Genomic DNA, 19,280 nt, shown 5'->3' with positions numbered 1-19,280 from the left:
AAGTTAGGGAGGAAGCTGTGTGGATATCAGAGCACTTCAGGTAGAAAAAACAGCAAGTGCAGAGACCCTGAGGCTGAAGTGGGTTTGAAATTTCAAGGAGACTATTGAAACTGGGAGGGAGTGCAGGGGACAGTAGCAGGCAAAGGGTTGGGCGAGATGATGAGGGACAGGTCACATAAGGCCTCATCGACCCCTGTAAGGACCCTGACTTTCACTGAGGAGCCACTGGATGGTTTTAAACAGAAGGTGATGTAATCAGACTCAGGCTTTCATAGGATCTTTCTGGCTGCCTTAGAGAGAATAGGTTGTAGGAAACCAGGGTAGAGGCAGGGAGACCAGCTAGGAGGCAGTGTCAGTAATCCAGGCTAGAGGTAGTTGTGGCTTCAACCAGGGCAGAAGCTATGGAGATGAAGAGGGGTGGTTAGAATCTGGAAACACTTATGGTAGAGCCAAGAGGGTTTCCTAAGAGATGCAGGAGAAATAGAAGAGTCAAGGATGCCACTAAGATATTTGGTTAGAATAATCCAGAGAATGGAGTTGCATCAGCTGAGATGAAGATGATAATGGGTGAAGCAGGTTTGACAAGTGGGGAAGATCAGAAGATCAGTTTTGGACAATTAAGATTTGAAATTCCTATTAGATATACAAGTGGAGATGTGAAGTAGGCAGAAGGTAAGCCCGTCTGGCATTCAGGGAGTGGGCAGGCTCAGAGTTGTGAATGTGGGGTTGTTGATGCAGGGTTTGTATTTATATAGGAAGGACTGGATAAGATCACCTAGAGAACAAAAGCATCCCAAAGACTGAAACTTGGAGGTCTCCACCTTCTAGAGATGAAAGGAATTAGGATGATGCTCAGGAAACTAAAGTGAGGTAGGGAGACTAATGTTGTGGAAGTGAAGTGGAGAAAGCATTTCTTGGAGGAAGGGTGATTCCTTCCTAAGAGGAAGGACCGGGGCTGACCATTCAACCTGGCAGCTCAGAGGTCACTGGTGATCATGTTCAGAGCAGTTCTAGTGGTTTAACAGAGAGCTAGCTGTTCATACAAGCAGCTCTTGAGGAATTTTTTTCTGGAAAGCTGATCAGAGAGATAGGTCACTAGGTGGAGGAAAATGGGTGTCAGGGTGACTTTTAAAAAATTGGATTAACTTATTAATTAGTTATGCAACTATGGAGCCATTGACATGAATTTTAAGACCTTAGCATAGAGCCGGGAGAGGGGATGGGAGGAAAGGTTATTTTCATCTTTTCCCCCTGAGCCCCGTCATCTCAGCTCTGCCTTGTGTCTTTCACTAAATGGTGAGGGGTATGTTCATTTTTTTGTATCAGCATTTTGTGCAGATTTCTAGTCTCTTTGGTATTTAGCAGGCCAAGGAGACCACCTGACGTTTTATATTGGCTGCCTATCTGCTGTGCCATGCCCTCTCTGTTCCAGCAGGCTGACATTTGGTTATATGTCTTTGGAGGCATCGATAATGCTTGTGCCATGTATTAGAATATAATCTGGTAATTATATGGTGCGGTGGTTTATTACTTCCAGGGGCGGCATAACATGGTTCATAATCTTTTACAATAACTAATTAATAAGTATGTTGCATCAGGAAACTATTTAAGTCTTTAAGTGTCAGATGCTTGGCCTTTCTACACAGTCACTAACAATCTTCTAAGTACCATCGAGCATGCTCTTTGCACTTAACACTGTAAATTAGTGAGACCAAAAACAAGTGTCTGATCATGCGTTACACACTTGAGATGAATTTTAGGAGAATATGTCACAAATAACAACACTAGCATGGAAATGGTTGACTCATGTTGGAGGTAACTAGGGATGATTTTTTTTCTCCTAACAATTCACATAATTTTCCTTTAGAGCCTATCAATAACAACACAAATAGGTATTGTTTTCCCCTTTGCTTCTTGGTAGTGTATTTTTACAAAAAGATTTAAAAAAAAATCCAAGGTAGTCAGATCTACTTAAAATCCTTGGTTTGCTGTTGGTTAATGGTGACGCTGTGAACAAGTTACCTCTGTGAGCTTTAGTTTCCATATCTGTGAAATAGGAATGGTAATACCTACCTGACAGGGCTATTGTGAAGTTCAACTTGAATATGAGTGTCAGTATAAATTGCCTGGTAGGATATCTGACGTAGCATAGACAATAATAGCGCACAGTGGCAGTTGGGGTGACAGCAGTGCGGGTAGCGATAGGTGTGGTAGCCTCTCCGGGGTGCAGGCTTCTCTCTGTGCTCTAAGTCCTATCAGCAGGTGGAAATAGGTTTGTCTGTCACCGATGACATTAGTCCATATTGGCGTTCACACATTCATGTAAAAATGTTTTATTAAGAGCCTCATAAGTTCCAAACAGCAAAATCCCTGCCCTCTTGAGGTTTATGTACTAGTCAGCTTTGGAAAAAGACTCTGGTTCAGCCCAGATTTAATGGAGTTCTTTCATATTCTCCATCTGTATTGCTTTAACTTACCATCCAGGCTCCAGCCAAACCCTGCTCCAGGTAAGAATAAACTGAAGTAACTTGAGCTCTTCGTAGACATACATCAGCCACTACTGACTTCCTTTGCCAAGAACTAGCCGACTCAGAGATTGATTTCTTGGAGTTCCCGTCGTGGCGCAGTGGTTAACGAATCCGACTAAGAACCATGAGGTTGCAGGTTCGGTGGGTTAAGGATCCGGTGTTGCCGTGAGCTGTGGTGTAGGTCACAGACGTGGCTCAGATCCTGCGTTGCTGTGGCTCTGGTGTAGGCTGGTGGCTACAGCTCCGATTCAACCCCTAGCATGGGAACGTCCACATGCCGCGAGAGCGGCCCAAAGAAATAGCAAAAAGACAAAAAAAAAAAAAAAAAAAAAAAAGAGATTGATTTCTTCCAAGGCTGTTTTGTGTTTTCTCTAAGTTGGAAGGATGTTCCCCTGATTAAGTAAGATATGAATTCAGATCTCTTTTCCCTATAATTGGGATTTGGGGCAGACCGAGAGTCACTGTGCCACTTTGGGTGGAAGTTCTATCATGTCACTCAATGCCTTATTGTCTACTTTTACTGGGGTGGGGGTCAGGGAGGGATCCTTCAAAGAGGAAAAAGCTGGAAGTCTCTGCAGTAAACAGTGGGAAGGAGGCCAGACCAGCAGACAGGGACAGAAAGGTGGACCCTTAGAACTCGGGCTGTGTTTGACATCCTTGTGCTCCTGGAAATGGATCATGAAACTATTTTAATAAAGAATTCACTGTAGAGTTGTAGGTAATCGCAGCCAGGTGTTTCTTTCTTCAGGCTCAGACCCAAGTGCGTGTCCCCTGGCTGTCAGTGTGCACAAGTGACAAGATGGCAGGAACTGGTTTGACACCAACATGAACCTTCACCTAAAACTCAACTCAACTCAACTCCAGGGATTTCTGAGCTGTCTAACAAAGTTTGATGACTTTCCTTGCTTCATCAGGCCCCGTTAAGCTCCCTCGAGGCTAAGTGGGAAAGAAGGGGCCATGAATTTTGTGTCTTTTCTGTAGGAAGATAAATTTCCAAAAGCAACAGCTCTTCCCCTAAATAAATGTATAATCCAAATAAATACAGTGTTCTCTGCTTTGTAAAACGAGTGTCAGAATGCCCTCCTGAGTGCCTTCTTCCAGCTCAAACACTGACTTCCCTTTATAGAAATTCTGGAATCTCCATGGCCTTGCACAGCGAAAGTATTCACAGTAGTGTGAATATATGTGTTAAATCAAATTAGGTTTCACTAGCTCCGCCTCCTCATTTCTTTGTTATCTGTCATTTGCTTCCAGTATGCCCTGGTGGCTGCTATACACTCAGGGAACATCTGTCCTGGTGCCCTAAAACCCCAGGTCCTGTTTCTCTGACTTAGTTCCCACAGGGACATCAGAATAGGGAAGTAGATCCTTAGCTAAACATCAGTAATTAAGGACTTAGCGTGGCCTCTGTTTTACCAGCCCTTAAGTCAACAGTCTCCTACTCATTCATTGGCACATGTGCTCTTGAGTGATAATTGCTGCTCTTTCCACAGGTAAATTTTTCTAGGAAAAAAACGATGCAATATTGGATCATTTTCATCAAAGAATACCTCAAGCCCTTAACCCTACTCCATTCTGGTGGAAACTGCAAATTACCTTCCACCAGAACAACAACAAAAGTCATTGTATTAAAATTAAGCTGATTACAGCCCTTTCCCTCCAAAGGAATAGATTTCATCACCTATAGAGGCATTATCAGGTAGGGATTAAGATCCTGAGCTCCAGAGTCAGACCTGGGAATGAACCCCTGCTTTCATCTGATAGCTAACCACAGGACCTTGACCACGTATGCCTACTTCACAGGGTCTTGTTAGACTTGTGTGAATAAGACCACATATTACAGTGTTTTGATGACAGAGCGTGCTCAGTTGTTTAAAAGAAAACTATACTGGTGGTCATGATGACAGCTGACATTAATATGAGAAGCCAACCGCTATACCCTAGAATTTCTGCTTTAGGGCGAGATTTAAAAAATTGGTTCCCATTACAAAAGACCACATATTACATGATTACATTTATATGTATATGAAATGTCCAGAACAGACCAATCCATAGAGATGTAAAATAGATTAGTGGTTGCCTGGGGCTGGTGGGTGATGGTGACTGCTGATAGGTGTGGGGTTTCTTTTTGGAGTGATGAAAAGGTTCTTAAATTGGTTGTGGTAATGGTTACACAACTCTATAAATACACCAAAACCCACTGAATTGTAGATTGGGTTGACTTCAAATGGTTAACTCGTATGGGATATGAGTTCTGTCTCAATACAGCTGTTATAAAAATATATATTAGCTCCCATTTATTGCTAAGTTAGCCTTCATAATAACTCATGGTTTTATACCACAGTCAAGAAGACTGAGATTAAAATGTGTTAAGCAGCTTAACCTGGCTCATAAAAGTAGCATGTAATGGACCCAGGATTTCCCATTGATCGGTTGGTTGGGTCTTAGTTTCACATAATTGGATTAATCATAATCATTGGTTCCTGGCACATTATCCCCTTTGGTCCACTGATGGCCATCTTTTATTTTCCTTTATGTCTGTACACATGCTGAATAATATAATAAATAGGCCTGGCCCCCCTGCCCAAACCAAAGCTAGAATATTACCAGTAACTTACAGTTCCCATTGTGTTTTCTTCTTCCCATCCCCATTTTTCTCCCCAGAGATAAACTCTACCCTGAATTTGTGGTTAGCATTCTCCTTCCTCTTTTAAAACTTTTTTTTTAACAGCCATCTGTGTGTGCTTGAATGGCATATTATTCAGCTGGGCTTAGGTTTAGTTTTCATTTTGCATACCTTTTGAACTTTATAAAGTCTGTCAGGTTATATGTGGCCTTCAGGGACTTGCATTTTTTCGTTGAGCATGGGTGAATCCATGTGGAAGAGTGCCCTTGGCTCTTTTGTTTTTATTCCATTTTATGAATATACTATGATGTATTTATGTGTTCTTCTTTCGGTAGGTATTGAGATTGTTTCCAGTGTTTTGCTATTTTGATAAGTTTAACCATATTTTTTATACATGTGTCTCCTTTTACATGTGCTAAATTTTCTCTTGGGTCTGTCCGTACAGAAGTCAGGTGTATACCTCATAGGTTTGCTGGGTTTGCAAGTATTCAACCTTACAAGATGACATTAAATGCTTTTTCAGTTTCCACCAGCAATGTGTATGAGAGCCTGTAGGTAGCCAACATTTGGTGTTGTCAGACTTCTTTGCTTTGTCAGTCAAATGAGTGTAAACTGGAATCTTATAAGGATGCAATGTCATTCACCTTTTCCTGGTTGTTGGTGAGGTGGGCATCTCTTTATAGGTTTATTCTTCATATGTGTTTGTTAATTTAATTATTTCCGGTAAAAAACCACCTTTTCCCAGTGAAGGGGGCACTGATACCTAGATTTATCCACCGTGAAAGCCCTGCTCTTAATCACACTGCTATTCCTAGGAAGTAACGGTGTGGCATTAGACTGCTTCATAAACAAGGGCTATGCACTGGGGAGAAAAGAGGGGTAAGACACAGTTTCTGCCCTTTGTCTGTTGCCCAGTATCTTGAGCTGAATGTTAAATTTGGTCCTTCTCTTTTCAAATGATTTCTTCCCCGAGAAGTTTCACAGTAACATATTCCAGGTCATCTTTTGGCATTGGCAGTTCCCCACAGAGGAGTTCCTGTGGGACACTCTGGGCTCCACTTCTTTTTATTTCATTCTGTTTTTCTTTTCTTTTTCTTTTTTGCCAAACTCATGGCATATGGACATTCCGGGGTCAGGGATTGAATCCAAGCCATAGGTGCAACCCGCTGCATCAGGCCAAGGATCCTTAACCCTCTGCACCACAGCAGGAACTCCAATTCTATTTTTCAGTGGAAGTATGGTTGTTGTACCATTACATACATTACAGATATGCATCCTAGTGACTCACATTTTTTAAAGGCCATACTCCGTTTATAGTTATTATGAAACACTGACTGTATTCCCTATGTTGTATCCTTGTAGCTTATTTTACACCTAATAGTTTGTACCTCTTAATCCCCTACCCCCAAGATTTCTCTCCTTTCCTCTCCTCACTGGTAACCATTAGTCTGTATTCTGTGAGTCAGCTTCTTTTTTGTTATACTCACTAGTTTGTTGTATTTTTTAGATTCCACATGTAAGTGGTATCATATAATATTTGTCTTTGACTTATTTCACTTAGCCTATTGCTCTCCAGGTTCATCCATGTTACTGCAGATGGCAATATTTCATTATTTTTATGACTGTGTATATACACACACATAGACTCAGTGCAATCCCTATTAAAATACTGATGGTGTTTTTCAGAAAAGTAGAATAAATAATTTTAAAATTCGTATAGAATCACAAAAGGCCCCAAATAGCCAAAAACAACTTTGAGAAAAAAGCACAGAGCTGAAGGAATGAGGCTTCCTGACTTAAGACTATACTACAAAGCTACAGCAATCAAAACAATATGGTGATGACACAAAACAGACACAGAGATCAATAGGACAGAATAGAGAGCCCAGAAGTAAACCCACACACTATGGTCAATTAATCCACAGTAAAAGAGCCAAGAATATACAATGGACAAAAGACTGTCTTTTCAGTAAGTAGGGCTGTAAAAACTGGACAGATACATGTAAAAGAGTGAAATTAGAAAATCCTTTAACACCATACACAAAGATAAGCTCAAAATGGATTAAAAACCTAAATGTAAAACCAGATACCATAAAACTCCTGGAAGAAAACATAAGCAGAATGTTCTTTGATATAAATCATAGCAATATTTTGGGGAACCATCTCCTAAAGCAAAGGAAAGAACAGCAAAAATAAACAAATGGTACCGAATTAGACTTAAAATCTTTTGCACAGCAAAGGAAACCATCAACAAAATGAAAAGACAGTCAACCGAATGAGAGAAAATATTTGCAAATGATATGACAAGTAAGGGATTAATATCCAAAGTATATAGAGTTCACATACATCAACATCAAAAACAAACAAAGAGACAAAAAACCAAACAACTTAGAGTTCCTGATGTGGCATAATGGGATTGGCGGCATCTTGGGAGAGCTGGGATGCAGATTCTATTGCTGGCAGCTGTGGCTTAAGTCAAGACTGCAGATGGGATCTGATCCCTGGCCAGGGAATTATATGCCTTGGGGTACCCCAAAATGAAACAAACAACAAAAAGCTCCAAGTTGATTAAAAATAGGCAAAGACCTGAATAGACATTTTTCCAAAGAGGAAATTCAGATGGCCAACAGGTACTTGAGAATATACTCAACATCGCTAAGCATCAGAGAAATGCAAATCAGTACTAGAATGAGATACCACCTCTACCTGTCCGAATCGTTGTCATTGAAAAGTACACAAATCACAAATGTTGGCAAGAATGTGGAGAAAGAGGAAACCACGGTTGGTGGGAATGTAAATAAATTGGTAAGCCACGGTGGAGAATAGTATGGAGATTTCTCAAAAAACTAAAAATGTAGCTGCTGTATGACGCAGAAGTTCCACTCCTGGGTATATATCCAAAAAAATCCCCCACTAATTTGACAAAGTGAATGCACTCCAGCATTTATATTTATATTTATATTATTTATAATTGCCAAGATATGGGAGCAACCTAAGTGTCCATCCACAGACGAATGGATAGGGAAGGTGGGTTCCCCTTCTTTATTCCATTTCTTGGAGGTTAAAGTGACATTGCGGGGGAGAGCCCAGGCTCCAAGCCAGACAGACCTGGTTTCAAGGCTCAGTTCTACCTCAGTTCAGGCAGTAACCTTGCGGAAATCAAACACTTTGAACCTCAGTTTCTTCCCTTTGTGTCCCCCCTCAAAATGCAGATCCTCTGTAGAAGGGCTCAGCTCCCTCATTCAGTCTCCTGCTAGGAGTGGGGGCACATCAGATGGTGATGGCCACCTCTACCCACCCCACCCGCTGCCTTGCGGAAGGGTGACCCCTTCACAGAGCCAACAGAAATGACGGATGTCCACTCCAGCCTCCCAGGATACTACGCTGTCTTATCTTTCCCCCTCTTCTTGGGTTGAGGATCTTGTCATGTCAGCTGGCCTGCGAGCTCCTGGTGGGCAGCCCTCAGACCCAGGCTTCTTCCAGGAATCTCCCAGGACTTAAGGGCAAGCCTTTTGGTTCCATTTGAATTTGCTTTCCCAATAAAAACAAAAACAAAACCCCAAAGCTAGCCATCAAAACAAAGAGGAGAGAAAGGCCTTTCTCCCCATGCCTTCCCAGGTGTTGAGAGCTGGCTTTGAGAAGCTTAGGTGTGACAGACACCCCCCTCCCCATCCCTCATCAATCCCCACCCCCAGACTGGAGTGTTTACGCTGTGCTTCTTCCCTTGGCTGGGACGGTTTCTGGTTCAGCACATGCAGCAAGAGAGGGAGGGAACAACCCCACCACCCACATAGCCCCACCTGTAACTCCACAGCCCATGTCGCTCTGTGTGTAACCTGGTAATTAATCAACAAGCAATGAGGTAGAGGAACATCTACTTTGCACTTGGTGTTGTCACTGCATGCATTTTTCACCCAAGCTAAACAGAGTGCTGGGTGGGGTGCTGTTTCTTGCACTATTTACAGGCCTCTGGGATTTTTCCTTATCCTTCAGGACTGTGAAGGAATCAGGCTGACTTCGGAAATATCTGCAGTGAGGTCATAAAGCCGAGGAGGGTTACCTGAGTCCCAGAGACTTTACCCAAGGCTCCGACAGGGACTGGGTTAGAGAGAAAGAGAGGCCAGAAGGGGGCACCTGATTCATCTCAGTCTAAGACTCATTTGAAGTGTTGGGGATAAGGTTCCAATTACGCTTCTCAACAGAGCACACATTTACGATGTTCCAAATGTAAACGTGGGAAACAGGTGACAGCTAAAGCCAAAAATAAACCAAAATTGATCTTAATTATTGAACCATCTCCAGCTAAGTGGAGTTGGCATGATCAGCCTTCCTCTCATTCACACAGAAACCTCTAGAACTTGACATAAGAGGAACTGGGCTTGCGCCCCGGTTGTGAGTAACTGTCCTGAGCTGGTAGCTTAGCTTGTCAGCGCCTGACTTGGGGCATCTGTGACATGGGGACAGTCCAGCCTGGCTCCCTCAGGGTGTGTTTAGAGCTTGTGTGAACAGAGCTTCCTGGACGTGCGTGCTTGTCAGTGGGTCCAGGTGGCGCCTGCGCACACGCTGTCCATATCGTTTCTCTCCAAGTCCTTTATCTTTGCTTTGTCCTCCAAAGCCCTGCGGGTCACCTCACTCCAGGTACTTCTTTTTGAGATTCCTCTTCTCCCATTCAGGCCTCAGTGTGGAGTTCCCAGAGGTACCTCATGGATCGCCAGTCCCCACATGGCCCACAAAGAAAGGGGGTTCTGAGGACACCGAGGACATGTCAATTTGGAAACAACAAGCACTTGAACGCCCACCTGTCAGGAGGCCCAGTTCTCACCTTGACCTCGAGGAGTCTGAGGAGGGAATGGGCATCTGCCTTTGATCCTCCTCCATTGCTTAGCACCTCCCTCATCAATCCGACCCCAGAACACGGTTTTCAAGTATTGCCTATTAACACCCACTCCCCTGCCCCCTCCCTGCATCCATCCTGGGACTCTTGATGCTGGTGTCCTGACGGTGCCCACTGATTGATGCTTCTGGTGCATTGGGCATGGTGGACGTTCTTTATCAACATTTAGCTCCCAAGTAGCCCAGTGAGGTGGGTGCGTTCCACATAGCTAGAAGTGGGGCTGTGCCTAAAACACAAGTCTGATCATTATAAATGAAAAAAAAAAAAAACCAAAAACCAAAAAAAAAATCCCCCACACGTCTCACTGTTTTACGAATAAGGAAAGAGAGACTCAAGGAAGGGCAGTGTTTTGCCCAAAGTCACAGAGCAAGTCATTAGTGGCCATGACCCAGGCCTCACCTCCAGCTCTGCCCAGCTTGTAAAGGCCCCACACACGAGGGCCCAGGGCCAGTGTTCCTGACTTCAGTGAGGCCTCCAGACTGGAGAGGTTGCTGAGGCTTGGCCCCCGAGTCCCTGTGCTAGAAGATGGCATTAGATGGGTGGGCAGCCAACCCCGTGTGTGCGGCCAGCAGCCCAAGGACCGACGAAATGGAACCGCCACGCCCTTTCACTGTGCAGATGGGAAACCCAGGCTCAGGAGATAGACTGGTGTGGCCAGGTGTCAGCTCTGCCGGAGCCTGAGTGTTCCAGAATCTATCCTCGCCGTGGATCCACCCTCTCTCTCTGTGCTCTGGAGCTGTCCTGCCGTATCTACAGTGTTCAGAGGCGCTCCAGTTGCCCTGCTTCTCTCTCATTGAAACCTCCCGGTGCTGTTGTGCCCGTTGCTATCAACACTTTGCCAATTTGCATAAGTATGTGACATGAGGAACGTTCCTGAAGGAGCTTATCCACGTTGCTGGCACCCGGCCCAAGGAAAGTCAGGTAGAAAGACAATGTGTGTGTTATTTAAGAAAAAAGTGGCGGGGGGGGGGGCAGAAAGAGAGAAGTTTCTTGTTTTTGTTCCCTGTGCAGGTGAACAGGGTAAGAAGTGGAAAACACACCCACTGCCGAGGCCGCACCCGTAGCTCTCTTTGTTTTGTTTTGAAACTGCTCAGGAGAGATTTTCCTTGTACCTCCTAAGCTGCCTGCCTGTCACATTTGAAAAGCCAGAATGGGTCTGTTAAGATTCTATAAATGAATTTGTTCTGGAACATGGGGTTCTTTGCTGAGCCGGGAGGAACTGCAGTGATCACCGAGTCCAGTGTATCATTTGTAGGTACACAAACTGAGGCCCATGACCCGGCAGCCAGGCGAGGGGTCCCGGGGGGGTCCCCACCCCACCCCCAGGGCGCTGTCACACTCTCTGAAACACACCAGAGGCCGCTCCCACTCATTTTCAGCAGAGGGAACTCGCTTCAATGTGTCAAGACACAATCAAATCCATCCCAAGCTTCAGAGCAGAGCCCTCACGCGTCCTCCCCAGACTCCTCAGCCTCTCCGCTCACAGCCCCAACTAGTTCCGAGCGGGAGCCCTGGGCTAGCCCTGCTCCCCATCCTTCATCCTGCAGTTCCTCCAGCAGATGGGTGCTGCTGTCTCTGCTTTTCAGCGTGGAAATCAAGGCAGCTGGGAAGTGAGATGTGATGACAATCCAGGACTGCAGGCTGGGTGCTTCCATGTCATTGGCTTCCTAGGTTATGGGAGAGAGTGAGAAAACAGCATACACAGAGCATTGGCACAGAGCCACACAGTGGGGGGTTTCCAGAATGCTCGGTCCCATCCCCTAATGTCTTCTCCGAGTCTCCTTCGCCATCATTTAAGCCCAGTAGAAACAGAGTCTACAACTCACAGAGTCATTAACTCTTGGTTCACCTAAATGACCTTTTCTTCAGAGGGACTTGATAACCCAGTGAATTCACTTCCAAAGCCCCCCCAACACAAATTTCCAGATGTGCTTGAACTTGTGGATGCTCGAGTGGGTAGAAGATGGTGGTTTGCAACCAGGAGGTCAAGAAGCTGTCAAATGATCTAAACATTTAACCTTTACAGGGAGGAATGTTGAACTTGTGGATACCTGAGGGGTAGAAGACGGTGGTTTGCAACCAAGAGGTCAAGAAGCTGTCAAATGATCTAAACATTTAAAATTTGCAAGGAGGAATGTTTCATCCTATCCTGTCTCTTAGCAAGGAATGACAGTATGCATCTTCTGTCTCCATTGCAGGCAATCTAGTTTGAGCAAAGTTCTTGATAGAATTGCTTGAGTCCTACCAACCAATCTCCCTAGACATATTTTTGGAGGCCTCCTATTGAACCGCTAAGCCGCACAAGTCAGCATGTAAGACAGTTTGGGCAAAGAGAGTGAGAGGGAATAAGAACTCAAGGAACCCAGGAAGCCAAGAGCTTGAGCCATGGAGAGGTTAGGCCACGCAGGGTTGGGGAAGTTCAGCTTGTGTCCTTCTGATGGTCCATTGTGGGCCCTCTGCACCTCAGCCCAAGCAGGGGAGCAAATTTGTCCTGCCAGCTATGCTGCTAACATCACCAGAGCCAAATGCAAATGGGGCCCATCTACCAGGAAAGACCGACTCCTGCCCCACTGTTCCCAGGCCCACCCTGCAGTTACTCCCAGGGCGGGACCCTGAAGTGTGGAAGAACAGTGTCCAGGGGTGGAGGGAGGAGTCATGGGGGTGAGGGGAAGAGTTGCAGCTTTAGGACCATAGAGGAGGTGTCAAGGCTCCTGGAAGGAGGAGATGGGGAGGGAACCAGTGTTCACTGAGTACATACTGTGTGCCAAGAACTTGACACATATAATTTTATTTAATCCCCACAGAAATCCTGTGAGATAGGAATTATTATCCTTTTTTATACCAACAAGGATACAGAGGATCAGGAAGGCTAGGTAACTTGCCTGCGGTCACATGACTACCGAGGTGGAGCCAGAATTTGAATGCATGTCCTTTGGCTCTAAATCCAACGTTCTTTCCATTAGCACCAGCGCCCCGTGAGATCAGTTGCAGAGTGCTGACTCTGTCATTTGTCCCTGTGACCTTGTGAACCTGAGCAAGCTGCTCAACTGCTCAGCTTTCTGCTCAGCACAGTGGAGATCAGTGGCGTGCCTACCCGGAGGTATCGTAAGGATTAAGTTCAATGTGCTCGGGAAGCGCTGGGGGCAATGCTCAGTGTGGGAGAGTGCCGTACAAGGCAGCCACTGAATCTGCTGTTCCTAGCGATGCCGCCATTCCTACCACCTTGGGAAAACTCTCCATGCCTCGCTTTCCTTATCCGTGAATGAGTGGGTCGGACTGGAGGATGCCAGAGCTTTCCAACAAAAATCAAATAGAATGTGATCGCTGTGCTCGGCATTTAGGTTCCCGTATTGGCTTGTCTGAGTTTCTCCACCCAACCTGCCGCCTCTTAGAACTTAGGACTTCCCTCAGCTCTCACCACCAGCCCTAACCCTGGCTCTCAGCTGCTGTTGGCCACTGCCTGATCCCTTCGAGCCTTCTCTCCTACTCTTTACCCTTCCCTGATTCTCCTTGCGTCTCTGCCAATTTGAATTCTATACTTCTTTCAGGGCCCAGATTAAAGCTCAACTCTTCCATGAAACCATCTCTGGCCAACCCCGCCCTGAGATGACTTCCCCTTCATTTTAAATTCCCTCAGCTATTATGCCCACAGTCTGAGTCACAGCAATTCCAAATGGTTTGTATTGTCTCATTTAAGTCTGTTTGGTTTACCCAATTCCCTAAAAGTAAACTCCCCAAGGGCAAGGCCCTTGTTTCCTACTTTGGCATAGCCTTAGTAATGCTGACACCGACCTGGGTACCTGTTTGCTGAATTCTCAACCCCTATGTTGGTCATTCCCTCCTCTACCAGTGGCAGAGCACCCTTGCTGCTGGAGGTGGCGGGGGTGGGGGGGAGGTGCTTTCTATAGGATGCTTAGTACTATGAGGATGACAGAGGGATTATCTCTGCCCTCAAGAAGTTGGAGGAAGAGAGGCAGAGGTCTCCAGTTATACTGCAGTATGATTAATTGTGTTGCAAAGGAGGGGCAGCCCTCTGTCTCTAGAGAAGGGGGAGGCCTCTGAAGAAGAGGGGCTCAAGGATCAGCAAGAGCCTCCAGAGAGGAAGGGGAGGCATTTCCAAAGGTATAGCAGGTGGAAGACATGGTATCTTCTAGTTTGTTGAGATGGATTAAAGGCTATATTTTAGGAGAGAGAAGCAGATCAGGGCCAGTGGTAGCACCTGAATTGGGAGATGTAGTTTTCAGTTATCCAAAGGCATATCCAAAGACCTCGCCTTGGAGGGGGAGGGGGGGCTTTATCTCTTTGGCCAAATAAAGACCAAGTCAAAATGAGGAAATTAGAACTATGTGAAGAGCTTTATTTATCTATTTGGCATTAAAGTGCCCCTTTTTGACTACCTTTTTTTTTGTCTTTTCTAGGGCCACTCCAGGGGCATATGGAGGTTCCCAGGCTAGGGGTCTAATCGGAGCTGTAGCCACTGGCCTATGCCAGAGCCACATCAATGTGGGATCCAAGCCACCTCCGTGACCACAGCTCACAGCAACATGGGATCCTTAACCCTGAGCAAGGCCAGGGATTGAACCCGCAACCTCATAGTTCCTAGTCGGATTCGTTAACCACTGTGCCACGATTGGAACTCCAAAATCAAAGACTCCTTTTTTTTTTTTGGTCTTTTAAAGTGCCCCTTTTTGAAGAAGAAATCATGTGATGATAGTTTTGTTTTGTTTTGTTTTCCATTTTGTTGTGTTCTAGCATGTTGACTTGACAAAATAAAGAATTGGCAATTTGCCATTCCAGCTGTGGCGCAACAGGATAGGTGGCGCCTCTGGAGCTCAGGGATGCAGAAGCCAGCACAGTGGGTTAAGGCTCTGGTGTTGCCACAGCTGCGTTGTAGGTTGCAACTGGGGCTCAGATCTCATCCCTGGTTGGGGAACTCCACGTATGGTGGGGGTGGGGGAGAAATACAAAAAAATGAAAAATGAAAAAAAAAAAAAAACCCAAAACTGGCAACTCTTTACCAGAAGGGAAGTCTCCAGCTCTAAATTCTTGGAGCTGCTGCTGGGGAATCACTGAGATACATGGGAAAAAGGAGCAAGTACAGTCTTGGAGTAAGTGCTCGGAGGACAGGCGCAGATTTGGAACTTGTACGTAACTTCTGCTGATGAAGACAGCAGATGTGGTGGTGCTCACCGTGGAGGCGGTAGGGGAGCCAAGGGAGAGGCAGTTTGATTTGTTTTGATGCCTTTAATCCCCACTCTCCCTCTCGAGAGGTGTGAGCTGTTGGGGATGCCTGCCTGTCCTCCTGTGCTTTGTGCTCCTGCCCCCTCCCTGGGAGGGTGTAGAACCCTCCATGCTCTGCGTGCAGCTCAGACTTTATCGCCCATCTTCCGGCCTTTCAAAGCGAGGGCTGACAACTGTGATTTCTCATCTCCAGGTGCAAAGGAAATTGCCCCTTGTAAGTGTCTGCACGTCTCAGGCCCTCACCCCCCAGGGTTGTTTCAGTGCCTGTCAGTTGCATTCGCACTAATGAGATTAAAGTAGGTGTGTTGGAACGTTCAAAAAAATTTTTGCCCAGATCAGTCCAAAATTCCTAAGGTGAAGAACTTGCCTGAATCAATACAGTGGTAATTTCAAATCTTGAGCTGTCCCTTTTAGGGCATTTCAGTCATTTCATGGAAACAAGAGAGCAGCAGAGGTGTGTGTGTGGCGGGGGGACGGCCTGGAGACAAAGCTGTGTGAAGAGGGGCATGGGGTGGGGGCTGGGCAGGCTGCTCAGGTGGGAAGGGGATGTCAAGTCCTACATGGCGACACTCAGTTTGTACAATAATTTCTTATTCTGTTTGGGCTCTTACTGTACCGAGGGATTGAGTCAATGGGAAGGCCTGGAGGCTGGCAAGGAGGGGGCACATGAGCATCTGCTGTTGCTGCAGCGACCACTGCTAGGAAGAAGCAGCCGAAGCTTGAGGAGACAGCCGAGACTGAATTCTTGCCTTAGGTCCACAGTAGGACTCTGAGCAGGTTGTGCCACTGTCCTAGGCCTCAGTTTCCTCAGAAGGAAAGGAGGATGGGGCACCGATGAGGTTCCTTCCAGCTGTGTTCCCTTTTGACGGCATTCTGCAAGCCAGTGCTCAAGGACAAACGGTGCCCAGAGGTGAAATTTGGGCAGCCAAGCTAGCTGTGGAGTTTTCCCCACCTCTGGGTCTTTGGTCCTAGTCTCCTATTTGTGGGCTCCTCCCATTTGTCTTGCAGTGTTTTCCAATGTTACTCACAGACAAAGGCCCTGACCCCTCATCCAGGGTCCCTTTTCTTGTTGATGGCTGTTGTGGACAAAGCAGAGACAAGCTGTACGCCCCCCTCTGTCCTCTCCCCACTAAACAGAGTGACCTTGTCTAGATAAACAGTTTTTCATTGTCTCCCAGAGTGGCAAGATGTTGGGTTAAAAAACCCAGAAGGAAATCCTGATACGTGTTATAACATGATGAACCTTGAAGACATTATGCTGAGCGAAATAAACCCATCGTACAAGGACAAATGTTGATTCTACTTACATGAGGTCCCTAGAGTAGCCAAGTTCATAAAGACAGGGAAGTATGATAGAGGGTACCAGGGGCTGGGGGGATGGGAAGTGAGTGTTTAATGGGGACAGAGTCTCTGTCTGGGAAGATGAAAAAGTTCTGGACACGGTCAGTGGTGATGGCTGTACGACAGTGGGAAGGTGTTTAGTGCCGCAGAACTGTACACTTTAAAATGATAAAAATGGAAGTTGCTATTGTGGTTCAGTGGGTTAAGAAGCCAACTAGTATCCATGAAGTTGCAGGTTTGATCCCTGGCCTCGCTCAGTGGGTTAAGGATCCAGCATTGCCATGAGCTGTGTTGCAGGTTGAAGACGTGGCTCAGATCCTGCATTGCTGTGGCTGTGGTGTAGGCTGGCAGCTGTAGCTCTGATTTGACCCCTAGCCTGGGAACCTCCATATGCCGTGGGCATGGCCCCCCAAAAGACCAAAAAAAAAAATAGTAAAGACAGTAGGTTTTGTTATGTATATTTCACCACACAAAGTGGAGGGTTAAGTCCCCAGCCAAAGGAACCAATTTTGTCCTCCGCTGGGCTTCTGCAGTTCTGGAAGTCCACTGAGCTTTTGTTTATCGTACTTACCACCATGTCTTCCCTTTGCTTAGTTGATAGGAGATGCAGACACAACCTGGGTTTGAATTTTTTTTCTTTTGCTTTTTAGAGCCGCACCTGTGGCATACGGAGGTTCCCAGGGTAGGGGTCCAATTGGAGTGACGACTGCCGGCCTACGCCACAGCCACAGCATGCCAGATCCGAGCCATGTCTGCGACCTACACCATCACTCATGGCAATGCCAGATCCTTAACCCACTGAGCGAGGCCAGGGATTGAACTCAAAACCTCAGTTCTGTGTGGGATTTGTTTCCACTGCACCACAACGGGAACTCCCAGGGTTTGAATTTTTGATGCCCATTTGGCACGGTGGCCACCCCTGGGCCCCTGATGTCCATCAGCACACACAGCAGTGCCTTGTTCACCAGCTTGTGAAGGAGGTGGTGTGTCAGGGAGACGGGAAACTCAGGGTAAGTGGAGGGGGACGTAAGAGGACAGAAATGGTTGAGGCTGACAGGAGTGTTCAGCTGTGCCCTAGTGGCAAAGGAGGGGAAAGGGGACTTCAGGGAAGGAGACAGCAGACGGGCGTGAAGAGTGCCCTTGTGAGTGGTGAGCACATCTCCTTGGAGGCAGCCGGCACTCACTTCTAAATGTGAGTGACTCAGTGTTTGCCGTCCACAGTGCCGAATTCCATCAGCACCACAGTTCATTGAGACTAGAGAAGATGCAGCTATCCGATCTCTTTTACTCTTCTGATTGCTATCCATCTCTGTCACTTCCCGTCATCCCTTTACACTGACCCCAGAAGCTTGTTGGGGGCATCCTGCTAATTAATTGCCTGTGGCTTGGGAACACAGGTGTGCTCTTGTCAGGATGTCTAGGTCTGGGGAAAAACCAGTTTTGGCTCACATGGCATCCCCGCCTCTTCCTGGTTCCAGAAGCCTTTCTGCCTGGGACTTTTCAGGAGCATCGGGTAACTGTGCCGCTATTCCATTTATTTATTGGACACCTATTTCAGAGCAAGAGGTAGCCTTGGAAGTCACCTAATCCAGCACCCCTGAACCGTCTTGGTGGCTGTGAACCACCAGAGATCCTTGTTAAAATGCAGCTTCTGACTCAGTAGGTCCTGGGCAAGGTGGGACCTGAGATTCTGTAGCCCTGACCCTCATCTGAGGTTGCGGATCCCTGAACCACACTCTAAGCAGTGATTCTTAGCTCTGACTATATACCAGAGTTACCTGCTGGGCTTTTGGAAAACAAGGCAGCCTGGGCTTCACTCCCAGATATGAATTGGTCTGATACCGCCAGTCTTTAATTGTCTAAATTGCTCCCCAGTTGACTCTAGTGTGTAGCAAGTATAGAAAACCATGGTTCTGATCAAATACGTTGATTCTACATCTTGCTTATTGAAACCATCAGAAAAAATCCCCACCTTCTCTGCCCTACCTGTCCCTCTAGTTGACCCGGGGCTTAATTTCCCATTGTGAGAAAATTAGCTGTTGTAATATCATATGATGATAAAACATGACATTTATTTTTTCATGGAAATAATGACTTTATTGAAGAGAAAGTATACCACTAATTCTCTGAGAAATTATGATGGGATCATATTCTTCAAAGTCCCTATATTATAATATTAGAATAATGGCAAAGGCAGGTCTTTTCTCATGCAATGTAAGATAAAGTGATATAATATAATAGTGGTATTTTGGAATCAGAAATCCCAAATTTTAATCCTAGTTCATATCTTTATGCCTTGACATAGAAACCAAATGCTGCTGCCTTTCTGAGCCTCAACATGACTTCTGAATCCTGGGCATGTTGGCAGTTGCTCATGGGAATTTGACGTTTGCTTTGTCCAGGCTCATGCTAAACATTCAGGGAAGTGTTACCTGCAGGTTGTCCTCAGAAAGCATAAAGCTAACATGTCCAGAACTGTGAACGGAGCGCTCAAGGGTATTAAAAGCTCTTAGGAATAAACATAACATTTATTGAGAATTTACTTATCATTCTAAGTACTTTACATTTAAACCTCGTAATACTCAATGAAGTAGATAGTTTTGTAATCGCCCACATCTTTTTTACAAATGTGAAAACTGAGGCTCAGAGC

General features: G+C 45.9%; 1 protein-coding gene across 16 annotated transcripts in view; it reads left to right on the top strand.

Annotated features, from left to right (window-relative positions):
- LOC100516455 (uncharacterized) overlaps positions 1–19,280 on the top strand; it is a 136,574-nt gene that overhangs the window by 15,004 nt on the left and 102,290 nt on the right. For 2 of the 16 annotated variants that reach the window (XM_021063137.2, XM_084976634.1), the window contains one exon: positions 9,828–14,384. The exons of 12 other annotated variants lie outside the window; for them this stretch is intronic. In XM_021063137.2, coding sequence (XP_020918796.1) covers positions 9,828–10,139 — 312 coding nt within the window. In that variant the 3' untranslated portion in view covers positions 10,140–14,384. Of the gene's footprint in view, positions 1–3,276; positions 3,569–9,827; positions 14,385–19,280 lie in introns of those variants that run through there. 2 more of the 16 variants (XM_021063143.2, XM_084976633.1) reach the window with 1 other exon arrangement.

The sequence above is a fragment of the Sus scrofa genome, chromosome 9 (assembly GCF_054392235.1).
Source record: "Sus scrofa isolate SSC_HxYL_T2T_F1_AM1 chromosome 9, Sscrofa_HxYL_maternal_Yorkshire_Landrace_v2.0, whole genome shotgun sequence".
NCBI classification, from domain to species: Eukaryota; Metazoa; Chordata; class Mammalia; order Artiodactyla; family Suidae; genus Sus; species Sus scrofa.
This window is presented reverse-complemented; position numbering and strand designations above follow the sequence as displayed.